At 41.4% G+C, this 24,872-nt stretch overlaps 1 protein-coding gene across 3 annotated transcripts; it reads left to right on the top strand.

Moving 5' to 3' along the window:
• Positions 1-30: 30 nt before the first annotated feature.
• Positions 31-24,750, top strand: usp47 (ubiquitin specific peptidase 47). Of its 3 annotated transcripts, XM_035907128.2 has the most exons (29): positions 31-355; positions 3,545-3,601; positions 5,361-5,555; positions 7,317-7,433; positions 12,003-12,156; positions 12,249-12,345; positions 12,438-12,583; positions 12,712-12,791; positions 14,306-14,455; positions 14,681-14,776; positions 14,870-15,022; positions 15,515-15,673; positions 16,023-16,154; positions 16,348-16,424; positions 16,921-16,976; positions 17,461-17,573; positions 17,664-17,765; positions 17,954-18,161; positions 18,365-18,480; positions 18,600-18,719; positions 18,870-19,671; positions 19,886-20,061; positions 20,147-20,227; positions 20,319-20,434; positions 20,545-20,663; positions 21,014-21,144; positions 21,251-21,298; positions 21,386-21,516; positions 23,152-24,750. In XM_035907128.2, the coding sequence occupies exons 1-29, from the start codon at positions 311-313 to the stop codon at positions 23,324-23,326; spliced, it is 4,152 nt and encodes a 1,383-aa protein (XP_035763021.2). In that variant the 5' UTR covers positions 31-310; the 3' UTR covers positions 23,327-24,750. The 3 variants fall into 3 exon arrangements, with proteins under 3 accessions (XP_035763021.2, XP_006780204.2, XP_035763073.2); XM_006780141.3 differs by lacking the exon at positions 3,545-3,601; XM_035907180.2 differs by lacking the exons at positions 31-355; positions 3,545-3,601; positions 5,361-5,555 and adding an exon at positions 6,782-6,979.
• The last annotated feature ends 122 nt before the right edge of the window (positions 24,751-24,872 follow it).

Genomic DNA, 24,872 nt, shown 5'->3' on the forward strand with positions numbered 1-24,872 from the left:
ATCCTGTCCGCATCACGCACGCTTATCTGTATGGAAAGTGACGCCAGAGCTCCCTGAGTGAAGTCTCGCGGAGTAAAAACACCGGCCATTTTTCTCCATTTATAGCACGACACTTTGTGCTGGGGGTAGTGTAACCGAGAGTGTTGCGATTTCACTTTGATAAGCCTACAAGTTTTGGCAAGTTTAATTTTGGTATTTAAGCATCCAAACTTCTAACAAACCGACCACAAACAATGTTTGTGTTGACCGCTGCAAAGTTTGTTCGCTGACATCCCTATCCGGATAGATGCTTGTCTAAACTGTCGCACAAATGGAAATGGTGCCTAGCGAGGAGAACCAGTTCGTACCCAAAGAGGTGAGGTTATTATGGACCGTGTCCAGGTCGGAGAGTCAGCCTCTCTGGGCATTAGCTGTCACCTTTGCAGACCATGCACATTAATGATGCAAAACTTTTTGCAGCACTTTTGAAGTTTGCGATCTTACCCCGTCTTTAATTGACTATCTCTGAGCTGCTAACAGTTAGCCAAATATGACTTGGACGGCCTATCATGACATGGCTAACTAACGCATCTGCTAACGTTAGTTAGCGGCTACTTTTGATGCATTTCAGACGGAGAACATTTTAGGTAGCAAAAGCGTTATCATAATTACCATTTAACTGTTTAGACTCAAGACATGGCTTTATGGTCACTAAAATCCCCAACCTTTTCCATTGTTGCTAATGACATTATGTTGTCCCGTCAAACGAAGGCATTTGTCAACATCAGTTAGCTTACTAGCATAACATTAGCTTGTGGGATTTAGCTAGCAAGCGCTGTTAGCTTCTTAAATCTGATCAGTGGCAACAACTCCGGCTAATCTAGATGTTTTTGAAGTTCCCCAACCAATTGCAAATGGCAAGCAATGCTGAAACACCGTCGACCCCAAACAATAGTTTTACAGATATATATATTTCAAACCCTTCTTGGAATCATTTACAGGTTGTTTTTAAGTAAAACTTCTACTTTGAATGTAAACGTTAATGCTAGCAAGACAAATTGACAAGCTAACGCTAATGTTAGCGGAATTGACTAGCTACGCTACTGATAGATGTGTGTTTAACAACATTAGCGTTTATCTCAGAATAAATTGATCGTTCTTTGCTTCTTTTTTTTTTTTTTTTTAACATAGTCGATAACCCCTTTTATTGCTGAAGATAAGTTACTTAGAATTTTTATGTTTCTAGCTTGGAGCTCAGTTAACGTGCAAAGTCTTAATGTTAACATTAGCAGTGCCTTCTTATTCAAACATGAATAAAATGAATAGTCTCTTTAATCAACGGCAGTGACGGTAGTCAGATTTGATTACTGATATATTAGCTCACATGTTAACAGGATGGGTTAAGGTAAACATCATATACCGTACTGCTAACATAGCAGTCATATCCATTTAATGCGTTACACCATTATTTTTAAGGGTGTGTTTTTACTTTGTTTCTTTTATATTGGGCTCAGAGCAATTTGTCAGGCGTCCATTTAACATTAGGACCCCATTTGATAAGCGAGCCTACAGCCTATTTTCTCGCATAGTGATGATACACCTTTTGGAGTAAAGTCAAGTCTTTTGACAATAAGGTTGACTGTAGCTTTTCAGAAATAATGTAACCATTATTGTAACCATTATTTCTTTGCCGTTATACCTCCTTGGTGCCTGAGCAATGTACGATGGAGCAGGGTTTCTGCTTATCCATGTACCCTGGGTTTTTGTACTGTGAAACTGGTTTACTTCTTACTGGTGTATAACGTCATGGTTACTTGTGCTGGGAACAGGTGAGATTCCAGATTAAAAACCAAGTATGAAATTACCAACCACTGGCTGATCAAATCTCAGGAAAATGGTGTCACCATTCCTGGAAGATCCTTGGATCTTTGTGAAAGGATAGGTTTTAGAAATTTTTTAATGCGTCTCCCTTTTCCAACTATGTTTTAAACATTAGTTTAATCAAACATTTGCTTTTCTAGACCATTATGTACTGTGATATTGATGAGGCTGTCGACTTGTACAGTTGGTATTTTTTCTTGCTTTCTATCCTGGTTTCAAATCGGCTAAAGTTTATTAGCCGATTTGCTAGCTCATCTCCAGTTTTGTTGGCTAAAGTGCTTAAAGTGCTCACGCATTTAATACTAAACTGCAGTGCAGTGCTTTTCTTCACTTACTGCTGCTTTGTCTGCAGCTGCTGTGTTCTTGTAGTCTGTATTATGCGTTTAATCTGTTCATAGTTTTCAAATATTATAGTTCTATCTTTCTTCGTTAGTGAATCGATAACCAGCTTTGTGCATTTTGGATCTAAAGAGTATTTTGCATCTAAAACTTGCATCCTGACCATAAAAATATTTAGATATGTTTGAGATGTATGTTGGCCTGTTGTGGTGAAGGTAATGTAAACTGCAGCTGGCGTTGAGAATAGGTGGAAGTTGAGGTGGGATATCCTGGGATAAAGGAAGTCACAGGGAACTATTTTTATATGTTGTTTTGAGTTAAATTAAACATGAGTGAGGAGAAAAGGCTAATTAACCACCTCTTTCATGTAATGACACTCACATGCAGCTCTACGTCAACTGTGGTAAATGTTAAGTGAATGGCTTGGGGTATTTAATAGTTCTGCTGTGTAGACTTATAACAAAAAGCACTGTCCCAATGATCCCATTGCCAATACAATAAACAGTGGGTATAATACTTGCATTTAAATGATGAAGGTTGACAACCAAGCCCTTGTCTTTTTTTTTTCTTTTTCTTTTTTTTTTGGTTGCAGTTCTCAAGTATGATTTATAAATTGGCATTTGACATAGCTCTTCAATAACAGTTGAACCAAAAGAAAAAGCAACTAGGAACTTTATTTAGCAGATTGCTGATATAGCTCATGTGTTTGTCCACCATGTATTTCTAGTGACATCAAATTTTTATTGGCATTACCTCATGTGAACCCCCCCCCCCCCCTTTTTTTTTTTTTCAAACACTAATATCTTATCACTGTAGTCTAACTTCATGGTTACTTGTTAAAGTCTACTAGAAATGTGGATTTAAATTCATTTCACTTTGTTTATTTCAGTGAAGACTTTATATTTTATTTAAGTAACCTTCATTTGTAGTTACTGAATTAGTTCAAAAGTACTGATTTTTCTCATTTTTCAAATGTCTAATTTTTGTCTTTAAAATATTTCTGTAATATGCTGCCTGTGTTATGCTGTACCTGTAGCTTCATGTGATTATATCCATGGTAAAAATAACCTTTAATCTCATAATACACTTGTGTGTTGTCAGCTGCAGCAGTGTCTTTGTAGGCGCTGGCAGTCACATTTAGCTAAGATCACACATACAAAAAGGCTGCAAAAAGTGCAATTATTTGAATATATATTATTATTATTGTTGCATTTGTAGGTTTTTAGAAAACAGCTTAATTTAGCTCAATTGTTTTCCAACCAACCGACATGTTTTACAACTTAATTTACTTGTTCTATGTGTTTTAAGTTGTTCTTCACCCTCAACTATCTCCACATATTATCAGGGTGTATTTTGGAGTTGCAGACAAAGTATTTTTGATGAAATGAAGAGGATTTCTCAGGTGTGTTTGATATAGGAGAGCGTGTACACAATCAAGCATGGTGGTAAATGGATGCATGAAGCAGTAGCCATGATGACTATTATACAAGAACAAAGCTCGAAGCATGTTGTTAAACTAGAAACCAGCTTAAACAAGTACCACCTTTTTCAATAATCAAAGAGAAAGGGAATTAAATAATGATTAGCAGACAAATAATTTATTAGCATGGTGCACATTTACAGGAAAACTAAATAATTTCGTGTTGCATTTTAATCATAAATTGGTGTCACTTTTATCTACTGGTAAATGCTTTTTCTGAAGTATAATTTAGTGCATTAGTTTTGTCTTGTTTTAAGTAACGTAGAATTAAAGAAAACTAAACAATATCTGGTAATAGAAATGAAAACTTTGTCATTTTGGGCGGGGTGGTACTTGCCAGCTTTTACAGTTTAAAATGTAACAGTTACAGTCTGCACTCCCAGTTAACATATCTGAAACTTTAAGGGGTTTATGTTATTTTAACCTAGTTGTTTTATTTCATTTGATACTTAACAGGTAAGTAAGCTAAACTATAACACTTTGTCATTACTCTTCAGTGACTAGACCTTTTCTTGCTTGGTGAGTGACCTTTTCTGCCAGATTTTGCTGCTCAAGTTCTTAAGAAAGGTTGGCTTTTAGTCTGCAGGTGATTTGTCCCTGACTGGGAACACTACATACCAGACCAGTCACAAAGCAAACTATGAGGAGTGTTTAGTTGAAGTGACTCGGTGCTTCTTGAAACTCCTGTTCCACCTGACTATATTTGTTTTTGTTTTTTGCTTTAAAATTAAGCATGAGTGAGCGATTGCATGGCATGTTGTTGAAGCAGATTGTGGAGCATGTAGGAGAAATCTGACAAGTGGTTGTTCTGTCCACCGGAATCAACCAACTGCCAACCTTATCCAGTCATGTGTTGGAAGGTTTAGTGTAGGAAAAATCAGCCAGTCATGTGTCGTAAACACTTTTTGAAAAGAGGTTTCAGTAAAGTGGTTTCAGTATCGAGCCCTGATAAACCACAATTGCAAAAAAGAGAACAAGAGCTACTTTTGCAAGTCTGTTATACTTAAAGTCAAATTACTGCATGTCTACCACATCAGTTTTGTTATTTTGTTGTACAAAATAATTAATTTTTTTTTCAAAACTTTAATTTTGAAGAAGAAAGCAAGTAAGTACTTCTGTTGGAAGTATTTAATATAAAAACTGAGAAAATCAGAGCTTTTAACAGATTAATATTCCAATGGTGGTTAGTTTAATTGCTTTTAGTTTAGGTTTGAAACATGTTTTATACTGGTTGTAATAATAACCTGTATAACTCAAAGCACCAGTGTTAAAGTGGCCTTTAAATATCTTCTTCTTTTCCTAATATATGCCCGATAATAATATTATTAATTTGATATGATTTAGTGAATCCATTATACTTTGGTAGAAAGGTGAGTTGGAGGGTTACTAGAGGTCCCTTCTCAATACACTACATGGTGATCCAGGTGTGGTGAAAATATGGGAATGGAAATCCTTTGAAAATCCACAGCAGGGTACTTTGTGTTTTTAAAAAATTAATATTGTGCATGAAATTACAACCAACAAAACCACCAAGCATTAACTGGCATGTTACTAATGACCTCTGTAGCACAGCTTTAACGTTTGTTTGTTTTTTTGGGTTTTTTTTTAATGTTTAGCTCCTCATTGGAAAACAAACAAGTAAGAAAATAATGTTTCTATCTTTTTCTTTATTTATTTGCAGATCCAAAATGCAGCCGAGGAGCCCAGAGCGCTGTGTATAATTCAGGACATCACCAGCGCGAAGACGGTGAACGAACGGCTGACTCTCAACCTGCCTGCTTCCACCACCCTCTCCAAACTTTATGAAGATGTCGCTCACAAAGCAGGATATGTAAATGGCACTTTTGGACTTGCATGGGGAAATACACAAGACATGGTTAGTAATTCATCAGTTTAGCTTTGTTTTGCTATGGAGAGTAACGTGGGTTTAGCATCAGCAGACATTAGCAGATGTATCTGGAAAAAGGAGAAATAAAAGTAAATGCAGGATTAAGGTGCTGTGTTCTGAACTAGTGTATAACATTGAATATTTACTCATTCATGTTTATCATGTTTATCTTGGGTAAAACTGTGAAGCAGGCTTGCTACCATAGTTTGGTCTCTGGATATCTATGGTACCCTGGTGCATACGTCGCTACAGGAAGATGTTTAGCTCAAACTTGCAGTGGTAGTTGGGTTGATTGACATTCTCCTTCTGACGGTCACTTCTTCTCCATCGAGTGTGATTATTGTGCTCGCATCTGCACCAACTAACTACATCAAAAGGGAAAATGAACCAGAGATCAGTTCAAACAGACCAAATAAAATTAGTTTCACTCCTCTCATTAACTTTTACTGTTGCACCTGATTTTCAGTCAGTGACACACACAAAAAATCAGTTTGGGTAATTGTAGGTATCCCACAGTGCTTCTCTACTGTTTGGGTACAATGACAGAGTTAAAACAAAAGAGATAAAATATGAGTCAGTAAGAAATTATAGTAAGACTTAGTCTTACTTATCATTTGTCACTTGACTAAAAACAGCTTTAATGAAACAAATTAAAAAAAAAAAAAAAAAAAAGGCAGTGGTGCAACATGCAGAAAACTGGCAGTTTGTTGGGTAAAAACACTTTTATATCATGGTTTATTGTGACAGTTTTCTTTTTTTTTTTTTTTTTCTTTCAACCTCTGTTGCCCTCCAGTTGGCCAAAAAGAAAATATCAGCAGCAGCTTTAAAGTGACTTGAGTGTAGCTGAGTTTGAGTAATTCTGGTGAATGTTGATGTGATTCATAATAATGGCTCTCAGCCTTTGTTTATAGTTTATGCTCACGCATGTTTCATTTGAGACACAGTGTAGCTCTTTTACCTTCTTTATTGCTAGGACAGTACCACAACATTAGCTGATAATAGAATTTTGTATGCTGTCATTACATGTAAATTTACATTTTACAACTGCTGCAAAATGCAAACAAGTAAAAATACTGTTGTTAAAGCTGACTTTCCTAATATGTTTAATCAGTGATGAGTTTTGTACTGTTGGATCTGTGTGTACACATTATTCCCTTTTCTTAAATGAGCCCATGCTAATCCTGTTGCTGACCCAGGCCAAAGCCCAGGTGCTGCCTGTCGTTATCTCACTGAGTAGGTCAGTGGATTAAGCCACTGCTTGTTCCCACTGCAGCACTTTGCTTGCTCATCCTCAGCTTGGCCCGGAGAAACCTAGGTAGTGTTGTTCACATGTTGGCTTCAGAGGCTTTCCTTGTTAACAACAATACATGGAATTAGCTGAAAATGAATTCAGTAGGACTTTAACTCTTCTGGTGAGTTCATCCACTTTATAGTTTGTACACAGCTAGCCTGCAGCCATCTGCTTTGACCGTTCAAACCAGATGGCTGCTAGCCCGTAGAGTGGTTCTACTGGAGTTTTCTTGGTGCTAAAAGGAAGGTTTTCTGCTCCACTGCTTACGCAAAGGGTGTAGTTTGGTCTTTATAATATTGTAAGGTCTTTTTATGTATAGTAGACTGAGTTGACTTAAGTTGACATTTTGCTTAAACTAAATATCGAATAAAAAAGATTGCATGTGTTTACTGCTGTCCAGGCATTGTTGACCTCTGTGAAACTTGTCTGTTCATATTGTGTTTATTTAATTTCTCTAGGCACCGCTTGACCATAGCAGTGAGATGTCCCTCTCAGAGTCTGGGTTTGAACCTGGTGGTAAGAGGAATTTCCTCCAGCTTACAGATAAAGATGGAGAGCAGCCCCAGATTGCATCTGTGAGTGTTTAAGAATAAATTAAGATAATGATTCATAATTTCTTAAATAATCTTTAAAAAGAAATCTGTAATTATTTCCCTACAGAATCTACTAACACGCTAAACACTCTAATTGGAAACAAATAGTTATGTCTGTAACTTCTGTTCCCTGAAGGAGAGGAACGAGGTACAACACATAAGTATGGGATATCACGCCCTTGCGTGTCCTGGCTGAAGAAACCTTTATTCATGCCTTTAAGGCAGATGACGTGTGATGACACACGCACGTCCCCGCCTGCACATATAGCCGCTGTCATCACAGTCATCCCTCAGTTCGATAGCCGCTCTTCACTGAGCCAAACTGCTCAGTGGGGCCACCTTGCGTTGTACCTCGTTCCTCTCCTTCAGGGAACAGAAGTTATAGACATAAGTATTCGTTCCCTTTCAGTCGATTCACTCGGTACAACACATAAGTATGGGACATATATACACACCCCGCAGAGCAGCCACCGAACCGGAGTCGGACCACCACATCCTTAGTGAGTGGTAGACCCAGCAGAAAGGACAGCATGAGCCACCGAAGGGGCTGTAACGTCCAACCGATAAAACTGCACAAAAGTGTGCGGTGATGCCCAACTAGCTGCCGCACAAATATCAGCTACAGGCACCCCTTTAAAAAGAGCCCATGAGGTTGCATCCCCCTGGTGGAATGAGCGCTCACCCCGTGGGGCAAAGCAAGACCTCTGGTGCCGTATGCCAGTGATATAGCTTCTATAATCCAGTGGGACAGCCTCTGTTTGGACAGAGCTCTACCTCTATTTGGATTAGCGAAGCAGACAAACATCTGGTCACATAAACGCACATTCTGAGTGCGCTCAATGTAGGTGTGTAGCACACGCACTGGACAAAGAGAATGCATCCTCATCTGCTCCTCAGATGCAGAAGGAGGGGAGCAAAAGCTCAGCAGCTCAAACTCCATTGAGCTATAAGATGCATTCATGATCTTGGGAAAATAGGCAGCATTTGGACGCAATACGACCTTGTGGCCATCAGGAGAGAACTGTGTGCAGGAGGGATGCACAGACAGCGCATGAAGGTCACCTTCATGCGCTTCATGCACCTTCGCTTTGCCGAAGCCAAAGCGAGAAGTAATTCAGTCTTATATTAAAGAAATTTCATATCCACAGACTCAATGGGTTCAAATGGGTTGAAATGGGAGAGTGTGGCGGTCCTGGCACCATTGCTCGAAGGCTCGCCATTTGTAAGCGTACAAGCCTCGAGTAGATGAGTCCCTAGCGCTCTGAACTGTCGCTATCACACTAGGTGGCAAACCCTTAGCAATCAAGTTTAACCTCTCAGCAGTTAGGCATGAAGGCGCCACAGATCTGGGTGCGGATGAAACACTTCTCCTCCCGCCTGAGAGAGGAGATCCCTGCGGAGAGGAAGCTGCCAAGGACTCGCTGCTAGCAGGCTGATTATCTCTGACAACCACGACCTTGTGGACCACCAAGGGGCCACTAGAATCAGGCCATTAGAATGCCGACGCACTCTCTCTAGAACTGGAGATATCATTTCCACTGGGGGAAATGCATACAGGAGCACGTCTGGCCATTGGTGCGCTAGCGTGTCCAAGCCCAAGGGTGCATCGTGGTCGATTATGGAGAAGAACAGGGGGCAGTGAGTATTTACCCTGGAAGCAAAAAGATCTATTTGCGCCTTGCCAAATAGATCCCAAATCTGAGCCACTATTAAAGGGTATAACCTCCATTCTCTCACCAGAGGACCCCCCCTGGAGAGAAGGTCCGGCCTGGCTCTTAGAGACAGAAAATGAACACTGCACCATAACAGCAGAGAGCGAGACAGCTTCAACAGGGGAAGATAGCGTGTTCCTCCCTGCCTGTTTATGTAAGACACCACTGTTGAATTGTCCGTCCTGACTAAGACATGCTGGTCCTCCAGGACTGGACGGAAATGCTTTGGAGCTAAGAACAGTGCTAACAGCTCTAAGTGGTTGATGTGCAGCTGGCGCTGGGCTGCGGACCAGATCCCTCTCACTGATGCACCCTCGCACAGTGCTCCCCACCCTCTTAGGGAAGCATCTGTGGACACCACCTTGCGAAACAACACCCTCCCAATCCGAGAGCCCTGATGCAGCAGCATGGGCTCCCTCCAAGGACGGAGAGCTAGCATGCAAGACGGAGGTGACGCGATGCACACAAACGGTGAGAGAGAGTCCAGCGTTGAAACTTTCTCATTTTTAACAGTCCAAGTGGCACTACGGCGATCATAGATGCCATCATGCCCAACAAGCTTAATATCGTCTGGAAACGCAGTCTGTGTCCCAGCTGAAACTGAGCAAGGCAGCGATGAAACGCGGCCACTCTGTGCTCCGACAAACGTGCGCGGCTGGAAAGCGAGCATATTTCCAAACCAAGAAAAGTAATCTGCTGACTCTGGATTAGCAAGCTCTTTTGAAAGTTCACAGAGAACCCCAGTGTCTGAATGTGTGACAGAACCAGCGACAGCTGTGTCTCCGCTTGCTCTCTGGAGCAAGCTAGGAGAGCCCAGTCGTCTAGGTAGGCTAAGATGCGGATGCCCCTCTGTCTGAGGGGCGCTAGCGCTGCCTCGGCACATTTCGTAAAGGTGCGAAGAGCGAGCAACACCCCGAACGGCAGCACTAGGTATTCGTAGGCTACGCCCTCGAATGCAAACCTCAGAAACTGCCTGTGTTTCGGGTGTATAGCCACATGAAAATAAGCATCTGTTAGATTGATTGTTGCAAACAATCTCCCGGGCCGACTGCATTCAAGAGCTGTCTGAGTGTTAGCATCTTGAACCTGTACGTTTGTAGATACGTGTTCAAGACTCGCTGGTCGAGGATGGGACGAAGCCCTCCCCCTTTTTTCGGAACAACAAAATAACGGCTGTACCAACCTTTGTCTGTCTCCGAAGCAGGGACCACTCGTATTGCTCTTTTCTGCAATAGCGACCCGGAACTGCAACCGGTAACCCATGGCAACAACTTGCAGCACCCACGGAGAGGGGGCGCAAGCGCGCCACTGAGGGAAGTGAGCAGCCAGCCGGCTGACCTGCAGCACTGTCGGCGGGGCGTTGTCGCCCCCCAGTGTGTCTGCAGGGGACTGCATCACCTACCTGACCTGGCTCATTCTGCCTGCAGGCTGAGCATTTGTGATTGTTTGAGAATAAACAACATTCTTTATTGATTGTAACATGGAAACATGTACATTCATACATTTTGTTGGAGGCACCTTTTCTGGGGCACAACAATGAAAAACAGCGGGAACACTCGCTGCCATCCCTCTGCCCAGGGAGAGCGTTGCACAGCGAAACGCACGAAGGATGTAATCTGTGGCGACTCTGACCTCATTAAGAAGAGGTGCCAGCGGGCTGTCATCAGGAACCAGTGATCCGAGCTCCGCCAGGCACATTGCCTGGTATGTCTGGAGCATGGTGACGGAGCTCATGGCGTGAGCAGTGCTGGGCTGAGCCCGATAAATCTTCTCCAGCTGCGAAGCAGAGAATCTGCAGTGCTTGGACGGCAGAGTTGCGGGGCCGCCGACACCATGGTTATGGGACTGGGACAGATAAGCAGCCAGAGATGGCTCCATAGGGGGTGGGTTAGCTAAGCCAACCCCCTCGGCGCCGTCCAATTCCATGTACTGTCCATAGCCGGGCACAGTGACGCTGGTAGACAGAGGTTTGTCCCATGATGCTGTTAGCTTGCAGAGAAAGTCTGGGAACATGGGAAGGCAGTTTTTGGCCGTTGCGGGCTCCGGTGGGAGGAAAAAACCCACGAACCGCGACAGCTTCTGAGCTGGCGGAGGAGAGGGCTAGTCCACCTGCAGCTTCTCAGCAGCACGGCGAAACAGGGAGAAAAGAGAGGTGTCATCGTGGCCGACCGGCGCAGCAGCGGCGACACATTGGGCCGACAATGAGCTCTCCTGCTCATCCTCCGACAAACCATGGATGTCCAGGCCGATGTCCAGCACGTCATCGTCTTTGCCGCCGGAGCTGGCGGCAAAACGCACAAACTTCGGGCTCTGTCAACGCTCTCCTAGCGTGGACGATCCCCAGGCAGACAGGGCAGGCATTATGCTGGTCGCTATCGTGCAAAGAGAAACTGCATCCCTGAAGACAGGGGCGAACAGAAGATTTCTGCTTTGCTCGCTTCGGTTTGGAGTCCATTCCAAAACGCAAAGCGAAACACTGCACAGGAAAAACTTGAAATTAGCGCTCCGCGGGCAGCCTACACACCAACTGCGCGGCGGAGGCTAACACCAACAGGGGCAGTTAAGCTAAGTTCAAGTCGGCAGACAACGGAGCTAACTAGCAGCAGCTAACTAGCGCAACTCAGCAGAGGTGTTCTCTGCGAGGTGAAGAGCATAAGAACTGAGGGATGACTGTGATGACAGCGGCTATATGTGCAGGCGGGGCCGTGCGCGTGTCATCACACGTCATATAAAGGTTTCTTCAGCCAGGACACGCGAGGGCGTGATATCCCATACTTACCGAGTGAATCAACTGAAAGGGAATGAAAGATGTTATTACAAGGCATGTTTGTGTTTGTAGGATGAGTCAGGAACAGCAGATAGCAGTGGACTAGATGACAGTTCCCAGGAACGATTTATTGGACCCCTACTGAGAGATGGGACTCCTGGCTGCAGTGGTGACTACAGCAGTCCATCTTACTCTTACTCGTCCATCCTTAGCAAGTCTGAGACGGGTGAGGTTTGGTTACCTTTTGAATATGTGACACCTTTTCTTTTATACATCTCCAACCGATCACTTACTTCTTGTCTCTTGCTGCCTTTACAGGTTATGTGGGCTTGGTCAACCAAGCGATGACTTGCTATTTGAACAGTCTGCTGCAAACATTGTTCATGACCCCAGAGTTTAGGAATGCACTCTACAAGTAAGAAATCATGATTATAGATCACTTTGTGAAAATTCTCTTGTCACATATAATAGATTTAGAATTCTCAAATATCTGCTGTTCGACTTCAGTTGGGAGTTTGAGGAGCAAGAGGAGGATCCTGTCACCAGTATTCCCTACCAGCTGCAAAGACTGTTTGTTCTGTTGCAAACTAGTAAGAAACGGGCAATTGAGACTACTGATGTGACGCGAAGCTTTGGCTGGGACAGCAGTGAGGGTGAGCTTATGTACTTGCCTGTGAGTAGGCTCACATGGCTGGTTTGCATGTTCATGGAGGACAAGACCACATGCCTCTGTCTGTACACTTAATTATACTTTTTTTTTTCTTTGTGCTTTTGCTTTTAGCTTGGCAACAACATGACGTCCAGGAGCTGTGCAGGGTCATGTTCGATGCCCTGGAGCAGAAGTGGAAGCAAACAGAGCAGGTAGGAGAAAACAAGTAGTTTTCTCAGACTATTAACAACAACAACAACAACAAAATCTGCATCCAGGCTCAGGCTCCCCCCAGAATGGGAACAAAAGGCCTACTGTGGAAAAAGTGAAATGTGCCAGTAAGCCCTGGGGTTAGCTTTTTCTTATCTCGGGAATAGGCTATAAACTGCAAACACTTAGACCAGTGTACGAATGTGCAGCCATGTGGTCTGTAAACGCAAGCATAAGTACATGTGAATGCTATTTTTAAAAAATCAATAAGCCTACACTCCCTATACTACAAGGGATTTTTATTTGTAGTTTTCAGCCATAAAAGTAAACTGATGACAGGATATATAAACTATACATTTTTTCTTTCAAGCTCCAATTTTCTTCTACTACTAATCTTTAGTTTATATATTCATAAATATCTGGAAACAGTTAAGTTTTTCCCCCAGTCTACATGTGCCATGTGAACATAAGTGATGATTGCATTAAATTCCATTTTGGCATCCTAACACAGTTAGGAGTCGGGCCACCTTTGCTTACAGTGTCGAATCCAAGAAGATGATAAATGGAAGATTGATGGATGGATTAGTTTGAATAAATTTGTTAACACAGCAAAATGAGGCTATGGTGCAGTTTATAGAGACTGGGATGTCCATGTGACTCTTTATCAGAATGTGCAATTTAAGAAGTATAGAACAGGAAAAGACTGAAACTAATAAAAAAAATAACATTTAATGTTTTGGGGCAATAAATAAAATAATTAAACAAATGAAAATGAACAAATTCTCTCAGGAAACCAAACTAATGAAAAAATGCAAAACTATCTTGGTCCATATTTATTAATCTCAGTAGAAAAGATTTATATTAAATATACAACACAAGGGTTTTTACCGTTTCTAAATGGTTTTGATTGATTCTTGATTCAATAATGGGACAAAACCATCATGACCAGAATTAATACTTAATGACTTTTATAAATAATGACATACATTTTTTGTTCCAGAGCAAAGTTTTTAATCAAAAAAAATCATTCCTGCAGCTCTTGGGTTCATTCTTTCTTTACTTTAGGTTTCTGTCACTCTGTGTTTTGAGTATTTTTTTTTCTTTCTCTGACTGATAAGTTGAGGGCTTGTTGTTCAGTGTTAACAGTTACGCTGGTTCGTCCAGTGTCTGCCATTTCAGCTGTCTGGAGAAAGCTACAGATGGCAACTGGCTAAAAAGAAATACTCTCCTTGTCCTGTTGTTGTCTGTTGTGTTTTATTATCCTGAGAAATTTTCATATGCAGTTGCCGACGGAGTTGTATGGTAAAGGAAGGTTTATGGGAAACCAATCTAAACACAAGTAGAAATATTCTGTATCCCACTACATTTTGCTGTTAGCACTTGCTTCTCCAGAAGTAGAGAGAAATTGTCTCACAGCTAATGTTGCACATTGGTAGCAGACCATTTGTATCCTGAGTTGATTTTCTTTAAAGTAAAATGTGGCAGAGAAACCTGACTGTTCTCTCCCTATCTTCAGGCTGACCTGATCAACCAGTTGTACCAGGGAAAGCTGAAGGATTATGTCCGTTGTCTGGAGTGTGGCTATGAGAGCTGGAGGATTGATACTTACCTGGACATCCCTCTTGTGATCAGACCCTTTGGAGCCAGCCAAGCCTATGGCAGTGTGGTGTGTTTCTCACCCTTTGTTCTTCTAAGCATATACTTTATCACAGCAGCACTTAACATTTGTTAACTCTTTGCAATTCAGTGTTGCTTAAAGGTTACTTTAAATTCAGTACTTGGTACAGTTTCAAACTATTTGATATTAAATTGTTATTCTAAATTGATTTGATTTACATGATATGATTTTTTTTTCTATTTTTATTTATTTATTTATTTTTTGATGCCACAGGAGGAAGCATTACAGGCATTCATACAACCAGAAACACTCGATGGGCCCAACCAGTATTTCTGTGAACGCTGTAAAAAGAAATGTGATGCCCGTAAGGTAAGTATACTAAAAATGTAACATGGAAGTCAGAGAGTTAGAGAGTACAGTGTTTTGCTAATGTCTCTTCTCATTTTCTGACATCGTACGCAGGGGCTGAGATTTCTGCACTTTCCTTACCTGCTGACATTACAGTTGAAAAGGTTTGATTTCGACTACACCACTATGCATCGCATCAAACTTAATGACCGCATGACCTTCCCAGAGGAACTTGACATGAGTCCATTTATTGATGTGGAAGATGAGGTGAGAGCACCATTGAATTTACCTGCCTCTGTCATTGTCATTACTGATTTGGATTCATCCTATGGGATACCTTTAATCAATTTTGGAATTCATTTTCTCCTTTATGACTGCTAAAGGAGGAAGCAAAGCAGAACCAGTGACGCTCCCTCTGCATTACCTTAGGATTATGGTTTTGTGTTATCATGTGGTGCCTTCATTGTAGGGCTGCATGTTTTTCCCAAACAGTGCAACCTTAGTTTCATCAGTCCACAAAAACATTTTTCCAAGTGTTGAGGGTCAAGATGCCCTGTGTGTAATCTTGTGCTGTGTCCTGCCATGACAGGCTTCAGTCAGCCATAAACCATGGTTTGTGTATGTTGACCAACTGAGATGTTAACCAACTTGCTGGTTCCTTAATGTCCTACATTTCTACGCTGGATTAGTTCTTTTCTAATTGATCTTTTGAATTCACCTTTAACTCTGGTGTTGTTTTTCAAATTGCCTACTCTGTAGAAGTCCCCTCAGACCGAGAGCTGCACTGACAGCGGCGCAGAGAATGAAGGCAGTTGCCACAGCGACCAGATGAGCAATGATTTTTCCACCGATGATTGTGTGGATGAGGGCATCTGCTTGGACAGCACCAACAGCACAGAGAGGGTGTTGAAGCCAAAGGTGATCATCCTCACTTAGATGGATTTGGTGTGCTTGGTTTGTACGTGAGAATGTATCTGACAACAGATTAAAAGGAAGTACCTGATTTGCCAACGGTGGAGTGATAAGAGGGATTGTTATTCTGCAAGTGTCAGCTAAAAATGTTATACTTCTCTGTTCTTGTTAAATATATAAATTCGTCTTTTATTTACAGTGTTCTAAAGATGTGTGATTATTCTCTACAGTGTTTTTGCTTTAAAGTGGCAAAATATGGGAACGTGTGTATCTCTAAAAATATAGTATATCGACAGTGAAATCTGCAACACAATTATTGGTTTTAACTGAACAGTGTTCCCCTATTTCTTCTCAGAGTTTGCTGACCTTTGAGCTGTTTTCTGTTATGGTCCATTCTGGGAGTGCTGCGGGTGGGCACTATTATGCCTGTATCAAGTCCTTCAGTGATGGCCAGTGGTACAGTTTCAACGATCAGCACGTTAGCAAGGTCAGTCTCTGCTCTTGAGTGACACGTTTTGGCTTCCTACTGAAAGTAACTGTCAGGCAGTGCTTGCCATTTCTATATACTAGACCAAAAAAAACTGCCAACTGCAACTGCCATTTAAAATGCTGCTTATTGTCATTGTGGTAACCTCTGTTAAATCATTTTTTGTTTCATTGTGTTCATTTCTGTCAAACAGATCACCCAGGATGATATCAGGAAAACATACGGGGGATCCTCAGGGAGCAGAGGCTATTACTCCAGTGCCTTTGCAAGGTCAGTTGTGTTCCACAGCAGTCACAGGCCTTGAGACCAGTTGGCAACCCCCAGTTGGCCGCAGGGAAAAAATGTCTATTTCTTGGCTAGGTGGTGAGTGATTGCTGGAGGCTGGTGCTGTACCAAAAACCTCCATGTGATTTGGTCGATCATATTGTGCAGAAATCAATCTTGAGATGATTTTCATGCAGCACCGTGTATCTCCATGCGATTTGTTTCACCTTGTGGCTGGCAGCAGCCACTTTCCGACTGGTCAGGGAATGCACATTTTTTCCAGGAGTCGCTGACTTTGTGATTGAGGACTCCCTCACATCAAATGCTTCTAATACACTGACTTTTGAAAACGAATGGTGTTTATCTTGTTATTCACATCTGTTTCTAAATGTGAAACCTTTTATTTTTCCCCCGTTTGTGTTTGTAATTTTGTTTTTATTGAAGTAATAGTTTTCTCCTTCCTCTTACCTTCACTCATAACATTTATTTTTCTTCCCAACAGCTCTACAAATGCATATATGCTGATTTATAGACTGAAAGATCCTTCAAGGAATGCAAGTAAGAAATTCATTCAATTAAGTCTTGCTAAGGAAAATGTAAAAATTAGAGCAAGAATGACAGTTTTTCCACATTTCTGAATTAAAAACTCCCAAACTGTAAAAGTCATAGGTTTTCATCTTTTCCTTGTAACCTAGTGAATGTGTTTGGCCTTTTGTTAACTTGTTTTTTGCAAGGAAAGTGTTTAAATAAAACAATTTCACTTGTCTTCTGATACCTACTACACGTAAGAAGATCCTTTACACAAGTTTCCACTGTGCCCTATCTGCCGTCCATCTGAACTAAACTTGTCCAGGCTTTTGCCTGTATTTGCAACTTATTTTTAAAGCTTTGTGTTGCACCAGTTGCAAAGGAACCAGCTTGCCCTCTTGCCTTTGTCTTGTGGTCATAATTTTCCCATTTTTCATACTCTGATACATACCCTGAGCTCTGTACGTTTCCTCATGCCACTGGATTTAATGTGTAATCTCTGAATTGTCTGCAGAGTTTTTAGCCGTGGAGGACTTCCCAGACCACATAAAGCGTTTGGTTCAGAAGGAGAAAGAGTCTGAAGAGCAAGAAAAGAGACAGAGGGAGATTGAACGCAACACTTGCAAGGTGCTGGGCTGTTTGCCTAATTTATAAGGATAATTTAATACCCTGTCTCTCTCTTTTTTCTTTGGTAGTCTTATGCTCTTTACTTTTTAGATCAAGCTCTTCTGCATGCATCCTGTGAAGATGATGATGGAGAGCAAGTTGGAAGTGCACAAAGACAAAACTCTCAGAGAAGCAACAGAAATGGCCTACAAGGTTTGTCAGATTTGTTTCAGCTACTTTTGGAGGAATCTTGAAAGACATTTGGTGCATTCAGTTTTCTTTCTTCCATTAACTTTGCAACACAGCATTACTGTGACTATAGCAAAAGAAAAGAAACTCACTTTAGAGTTTAGATTTTAAAATTTGCTTCTAATTTCTTTAATGGGTGTTCTGTATGTCAGATGATGGAGCTTGAGGGAGTCGTCCCTCTGGACTGCTGTCGCTTGGTAAAATATGATGAGTTCCACGAGTACCTGGAGCGCTCTTATGAAGGAGAGGAGGACACACCAATGGGCCTCCTCCTTGGAGGAGTCAAGTCTTCATACATGTTTGACTTGCTTCTAGAAACCCGCAGGCCAGATCAAGTGTTCCAGCCTTACAAACCTGGAGGTCGGTAATCTTCTACTGTTGACTGCTTGTTGTACATAGTGCTGTTTTCAGGATGATAAAAGCTGAGTTGCCAGAGTCTGAACAGGCAAACTGTGATGATCAGAAACAAATCCACACCGGTGACAGGTGTAAGTGTGTGTATCAAGCAACTTAGTTGCTGTTTATCTGCGTGGGTGTGTTTATGATTCTTCTTTTGTTCACAGAGGTGATGGTGAAGGTTCATGTTGTTAATCTGAAGAGCGAGACCATCGCGTCTCCCGTCAGCGTTCGGGCGTACTTGAACCAGACGATCACTGAATTCAAACAGCTTATTGCACAGGTTTCTTACTCTTAGCCTCTTCACAGTGTTTTGTTTTAACCATTTACCCAGGAAACTGTCAAATATAGTGGTGTCGGTTATATTAATGTAAGCCTGTTTTTGTGTGCATTTCTTTCCAGGCTACAGGGCTTTCTGCAGAGACTATGCGTGTGGTTCTGGAGCGCTGCTATAATGACCTCCGGCTTCTCTATGTCCCAAACAAGACACTGAAGGCTGAGGGATTCTTCAGGAGCAACAAGGTCTCTTTTGTTTTCTTCTAACTTTGACAGTTGTTCTGTCTTGTACGTTATTGTGTTTCAGTTTTGTTTTAAATTTCACAAAGTCTTATTATATATGTTATTATTACATGAAATTTGCTAATTTGTTTGTTGGCCATTGTTTTTCACCAGGTTTTTGTTGAGAGCTCTGAGTTGACCGATCATCAGGTTCCTTTCACTGACTCGCTCTTGTGGAAACTGTTGGATCGGCACGGGAATACGATCCGGCTGTTAGTCTTACTACCAGAGCAGTCTCCTGGTACCTTGGCAAACAGAACTCTTTTCCAAAAAGTAGGAAGTGACTCTGATGTGCTCTCTGAGGGGACAAAGGGTAACAGAAAATCTGTAGAGGCTATCCTGGAGGAGAGCACAGAAAAGTTAAAGAATCTGTCTCTGCAGCAGCAGCAGGGCTCCAGCACCAGTGACAGCCAGAAAAGCTCTGACGCCAGCGACTTTGAACATATTGAATCCCCAACCCAAGAGGCGGACTCAAACTCTTCTCTCTGCGTGGCTGCAGACAACAGAGAGTTAGAGAATCGGATCAGGGCCACGTCTGCGGGTAGCGGCGGCGCCTCCTCTGACCCTGAGAATCACTTTGCCTGTGAGGAGCGGTCGGACTCAGAAGTGAACAATGACCGCAGCACCAGCTCAGTGGACAGTGACATCCTGAGCTCCAGTCACAGCAGTGACACGCTGTGTAACGCAGACAGCGGCCCAATCCAGCTGGCCAATGGCCTGGACTCGCACAGCATCACGAGTAGCCGGCGCTCCAAAGCCCACGAGGGCAAAAAAGAGACCTGGGACACTGCAGAGGAAGACTCTGGAACTGACAGCGAATATGACGACAATGGAAAGAGCAAGGCAGAGGCCCAGTACCTGTACTTCAGAGCAGAGCCTTGTTCTCAGGATGATGCCTCGTGGGATTCACAAAAATGTACAAACTTTTATTATGCATTTAAAAGCAGTTGTCATCCATAGCTAGTATATTTATGTTTTAATTACATTTAAAATCTGGCACAGGCAATTTCTTCCATTCAAGGGGGAGGATTGCAAACATTCTTTACCTGTTTTGCATCCTTGATGTATATTTAAAAAAAAAAAAAAAAAAAAAAAAAAGGTACATTGATGTTTCTTGTGATCTACATCAGGTTTGGTGGTTCATGTGGACAAGAGAATAACATTAGCAGCATTTAAGCTGAACTTGGAGCCCTACGTTGGCGTCACCTCGACCCAGTTCAAGGTGTTTAGGGTGTATGCCAACAACCAGGAGTTTGAGAGCGTGCGGCTCAACGAGACACTCTCATCGTTCTCTGACGATAATAAGGTCAGTTTAAACTTATTACTTTGATTAAAGTCGTTTGCTTGAGAGTAAGGAAATATCTCAACAAAGACTGTGCCACTATCCATAGATAACCATTCGACTAGGCAGAGCCCTTAAAAAGGGTGAATACAGAGTGAAAGTGTATCAACTACTAGTCAATGAACCAGAGGTAAGAACTGACAGACTTTTCTTACTCATACACTGTTGTACAGCTGCACAGCATTATGTTATAAAATATATTAATTGTGGTGTTTTCTCAGCCCTGCAAGTTCCTAGTGGACACGGTGTTTGCCAAGGGTATGACTGTCAGACAGTCTAAAGAAGAGCTGCTTCCTCAGTTAAAAGAGCAGTGTAAACTTGACCTCAGCATTGACAGGTAAGATTCTTTGCTTTGCATAGTTCAGAGGACTGTTGATGCAGTTTCCCTTGAGGTAAAATGAACATGTGTACAAAACAGCATATATCCATTTATCTCTGTGTGGTCAGGGTTCGCCTCAGGAAAAAGACGTGGAAGAATCCGGGTACAGTGTTTTTGGATTACCACGTTTATGAGGAAGACATCAGCATTTCGTCCAACTGGGAGGTTTTCCTTGAAGTCCTTGATGGTAACTTGTGTTTTTAAGTTTCTTTTAAACATTGCTTCACTATGCGTTTTTCTTTGCGTACCTCAACTACCTTACCTATTTTAGTTTTGTTCTGTTCTAATAATATAAACTTTTTCTTTAAAGGTATAGTAAATAATTTCCTTTAAGGTAAAGAAAACAAACATTAAATCATCTGTTTCCAGGGACTCAAAAAACATCACATTGTTGAATTGTTAACATGCTGTGAAACGCCACATGGAGACAGATTAATAAACGACGTGTATTTGGTTCTAGAGTGAAGGAAAATTTGTTTTCGCTGAAGTTTCATTTAAAGTGCAGTTGATTGATCCGCAACCTCTAATGTTTCTCAGAACCAGAGAAGATGAAATCAATGTCACAGTTGGCCGTTCTGACTCGGAGATGGAGCCCGTCTACAATGAAGCTGGGGCCTTTTCAGGAAGTGATTCTGGAGAGCAGCAGTGTGGAGGAACTCAAGGAGAAGGTTTGTCTGCTGCATGACAAATGTGTTTTACTCATAGCTTGTGTTCAGTGTTTAGCTGAGGGAAACTGTTGTATTCCTGTGTCTAATGTTTCTATTCTGTTGGCAGCTTAGTGAAATCAGTGGTATTCCATTGGAAAACCTGGAGTTTGCAAAGGTAGGTGGATGTAATTACCTGAAACCTGGGACCCGATTTTTCTAATATATTGTTTGTATTGATGACACTGCTATCTGGTCTCTGCAGGGTAGGGGGACATTTCCTTGTGATATTTCTGTGTTGGAAATCCATCAGGATTTAGACTGGAACCCCAAGGTGTCAACCCTTAATGTGTGGCCTCTTTACATCTGTGATGATGGGGCGGTGGTCTTCTACAGGTAAAAGAAACTGGGACAAGTCAACATTCAAGTACAGCGTTTGTGTCTTTGGTATTTTTGTGAAATCATTTCATGAACAGAGAGGACTGTAGTAGAAGTCATAAGTCATGCATTCACTCGGACTATTAAAAACTCAATATGTTTATGTGAGTTGAATTTTTGGCATCTAATATGAATTAGAGACAACTTTAATATTTGAACACCTAATCTCAATATCTAATATAAAGTACAAATGTACGCAAATTATACACATGGCTTTACAGGTCGGCTTTGACTCAGTAATGAATAAAACATGATATTGTTGCATTAGAAGCATTGTTGTTTTTCAGGTTTTTTCCCTAGCTTTTGACTTCTCATATTTATACATTTAATACCACAAATGAATCAGTAAATGTTTTCAGTCAAGAGGGTTTCGGTTTAGGATTGAAACTTAAATACAATCCCTGGCCACTTCATTAGTTACATCTGTTCACGTGCTCGTTTACGCAAATATCTAATCAGCCAATTACATGTAAGCAACTGTCATTTTGGCTATGTAGACACAGTGAAGATAATGGTCTGGTGAAGCTCAAACAGAGAATGGAGAACGGTGATTTAAGCGTGATTTCAGTATGATGTGATTGTTGGAGCCAAACAGACTTGTCTGAAACTGATCTGGGATTTATTTATTTTACAACCATCTCTTTAAGTTTACAAAGGATGGCCTGAAAAAATTTAAAATATCCAGTTTCTCAAGTTCAAAAATAGCTTGTTGATGCTAAAACTCAGGGGAGACTCCTTCAGATTTGTAAGAAGGCAACAATAACTCAAATGACTACATGTTGCAACCAACACCAAGGTAATCATGAAAGCGTCTGAGAAAATGCAACATGTCAAATGACACTAGAAGGCTACATGCTCATCAAAACTGAACTTTTGGTGGTGATGCGATGATGTGGGGATATTCTCTTAGCGCATATCATGACTGACAAACCTGCAGCAGCTTTTTAATGCTGTCATATCAGTATTGACCAAAATCTGAGGAATCTTTCAGCACTTTGTAGAATCTACAGCATGAAGAATTAAGGCAGTTATGAAGGCAAAGTGGTGCAAGGAAAGTGTACCTAATAAAGTGGCCAGTGAGTGTATATTAAATAATTAATCTTTTTTTTTTTAATGTAATTTTCTGCCTATAATGTGGACATAGGTACAGATAGTAGCATCTGTCTTTGCTGTGATGGTAAAAAAATAATTTTAATCACAAATCAATGCAGCTAATAAATGAGACCGCATGAGGTCAGTGCTGACGGATCTGATTTCCATCACTGACTCTGTAATGACTGAAAAGGCAGTGGTACAAGTGCAGATTCGAGCTTTCTTACTATGTTCTGAACCAATTATGTTGTAATCCAGGCTTTAATTGTAAAACTGTATCTAGTAGTAGAGATATTTTAAAGAAAGCAGCTACTAAGCTTAAAAAAAAAAGACTTCAAGTTTCAGTTCAGTTTACATGTTTTCTTCTTTTTTTTTTTCATTCATTCATTATTCCCTTACAATTTTAAACTATGGCGACATCCATGGAGTTCTTCTAATGATCTTATTATATTTGGAGTATAATGGGACCTCCAATGTTTTTGTGCTCTTTTGTCTGCGCAGGGACAGCACAGAAGAACCTCTGGAGTTGTCAGAGGATGAGCGCAACGAGCTAATGAAGAAGGAAAGCAGCCGTCTGCTTAAAACCGGACACCGTGTCAGTTACTCGCCACGCAAAGAGAAGGCCCTCAAGATCTACCTGGACGGCGGCCCTGCAAAGGACCCAGGGCAGGACTGAGGCGTGGAGAAACACTTGTGGGTTATTTGTTTTGCCTGGGTCCTGCAGCAGAGCATCCAGGCTGCGGGACTCTGAATGTCGGGCCCGACAGTGACTTGAAATCAAGCAGCGCTGTGAGGATTATGTGCTCTCACCCTCCACCCTGAGCTCCAGGCTCAGAAACCCTATTGTGCACTATAGTGTATTGAACTGTAAAGATTAAAGGGAAGTACAAAAGCTATTTGGATGCTGTATAGACAAATCAATTGAAAGTGAAAGCTTCAGGGATGGATGCGGAGAGTCTAGGACTGTGAAACCGGTCTGGGAGGCATCCATCCTGACTATTCAAGGCTCCAGTCTACTTTTACATCAGGCTCTTTCACTGTCCTCCCCGTCACTGTGTGTTCATCTCCGTGTTTTGGACAATAGTGTTGATTATGATTCATCCGTGGCCGTCTTGTAAATCCATGTGCTCACAATTTCTGAGCACCACTTTGTTGGAGAAATCAATCTGAATCATCTTACGTTGAACATTTTCCTTTAAATTAAAAAAAAGAAAGAAAAAAAAGAAACTACTTATCCAGCCTTCCTCAGTCTCACCTCTTCTGCCGAGACAAACCTCACTCAGAGACTGCCTGACAAATTGAGGAACCATTCATTCACAAGAATTGATGAATTGAAAAAGCAACAATTAATATTAAATAATTTGTAAACTAAAGTTGTTTCTCCTCTAATGCTCCTATAATGCCAGAGTAACGTGTTGATATGGGTTGTCTTTACTGCTGCTCTATGTGCTTTATAGGAGCTCTGCCTCTGTCACATCACTTCCACTAGATGTAGTGATTCATAGGCTATCAGTCCTTTTTAAAACTTAATATAATAAAACAAAACCAAGTAGATGATGTTAAGAATCTCCTTGTTTTGTTGTTTGTTTGTAAATTATTATTTTGCTTCAGACTTAATCATTTAGAGAGGTCTTGTGAAGCACCAGGCACTCATCTGTTGTCTGCATTAACCTTTAATTTAGAAATTGGATATCTTTATCTGTTTCTTGCACCATGTGAAACTTGCAGTACATGTCTCGTGTCATCCACGTGTGTGTGTGTGTGTGGTGTGAGAGGAGAGGGCTCTCTCTGGGTGTTGGGCAAGAGTCAGAGGTTGGTTTTTGGCGCTTCTACCTGCTGCTGCTTGATAGACTGACACCAGAGGGTGTAGAAAGCCTGCTGGACTCAGTCTGCCTGTGCAACTGCTCTGAGGACTAAAGCTCAGCATCACGGCCTCCTTTCCGGGCCTCTGATGCTGCCACCAGCTATTCACTGTAGAAATGCCAATATCAGAAGAGAAACTTTTTTTTGTTGTTGTTGTTTATTTCTTTGAGATTTCAGATCCTGTGTGGAAATAGTTTAAGATGATTTTAGAAATGAATTAAAGTGCTTTTTTCAGAACTGCAGTTTTCTCTTACTGCTAACCAATTCATAAAAACACGTTAGGATGTTATACTAGCTGTACTTTCAGCTTGACACATTTTTCTTTATAAAAATTTACGTTGGATGCCCTTCCTGCTGCA

Source organism: Neolamprologus brichardi, chromosome 1 (genome assembly GCF_056152115.1).
Source record: "Neolamprologus brichardi isolate AB-2024 chromosome 1, ASM5615211v1, whole genome shotgun sequence".
Classification (NCBI taxonomy): domain Eukaryota; kingdom Metazoa; phylum Chordata; class Actinopteri; order Cichliformes; family Cichlidae; genus Neolamprologus; species Neolamprologus brichardi.

Excerpts from the sequence above, each read along its gene's own strand:
- usp47 (XM_035907128.2), top strand. The coding sequence starts at position 311 with ATGGAAATGGTGCCTAGCGAGGAGAACCAGTTCGTACCCAAAGAG. Across the intron at positions 20,228-20,318 it reads TACTAGTCAATGAACCAGAG|CCCTGCAAGTTCCTAGTGGA; the intron begins GTAAGAACTGAC and ends GTGTTTTCTCAG. Across the intron at positions 20,664-21,013 it reads TTTCCTTGAAGTCCTTGATG|AACCAGAGAAGATGAAATCA; the intron begins GTAACTTGTGTT and ends AATGTTTCTCAG.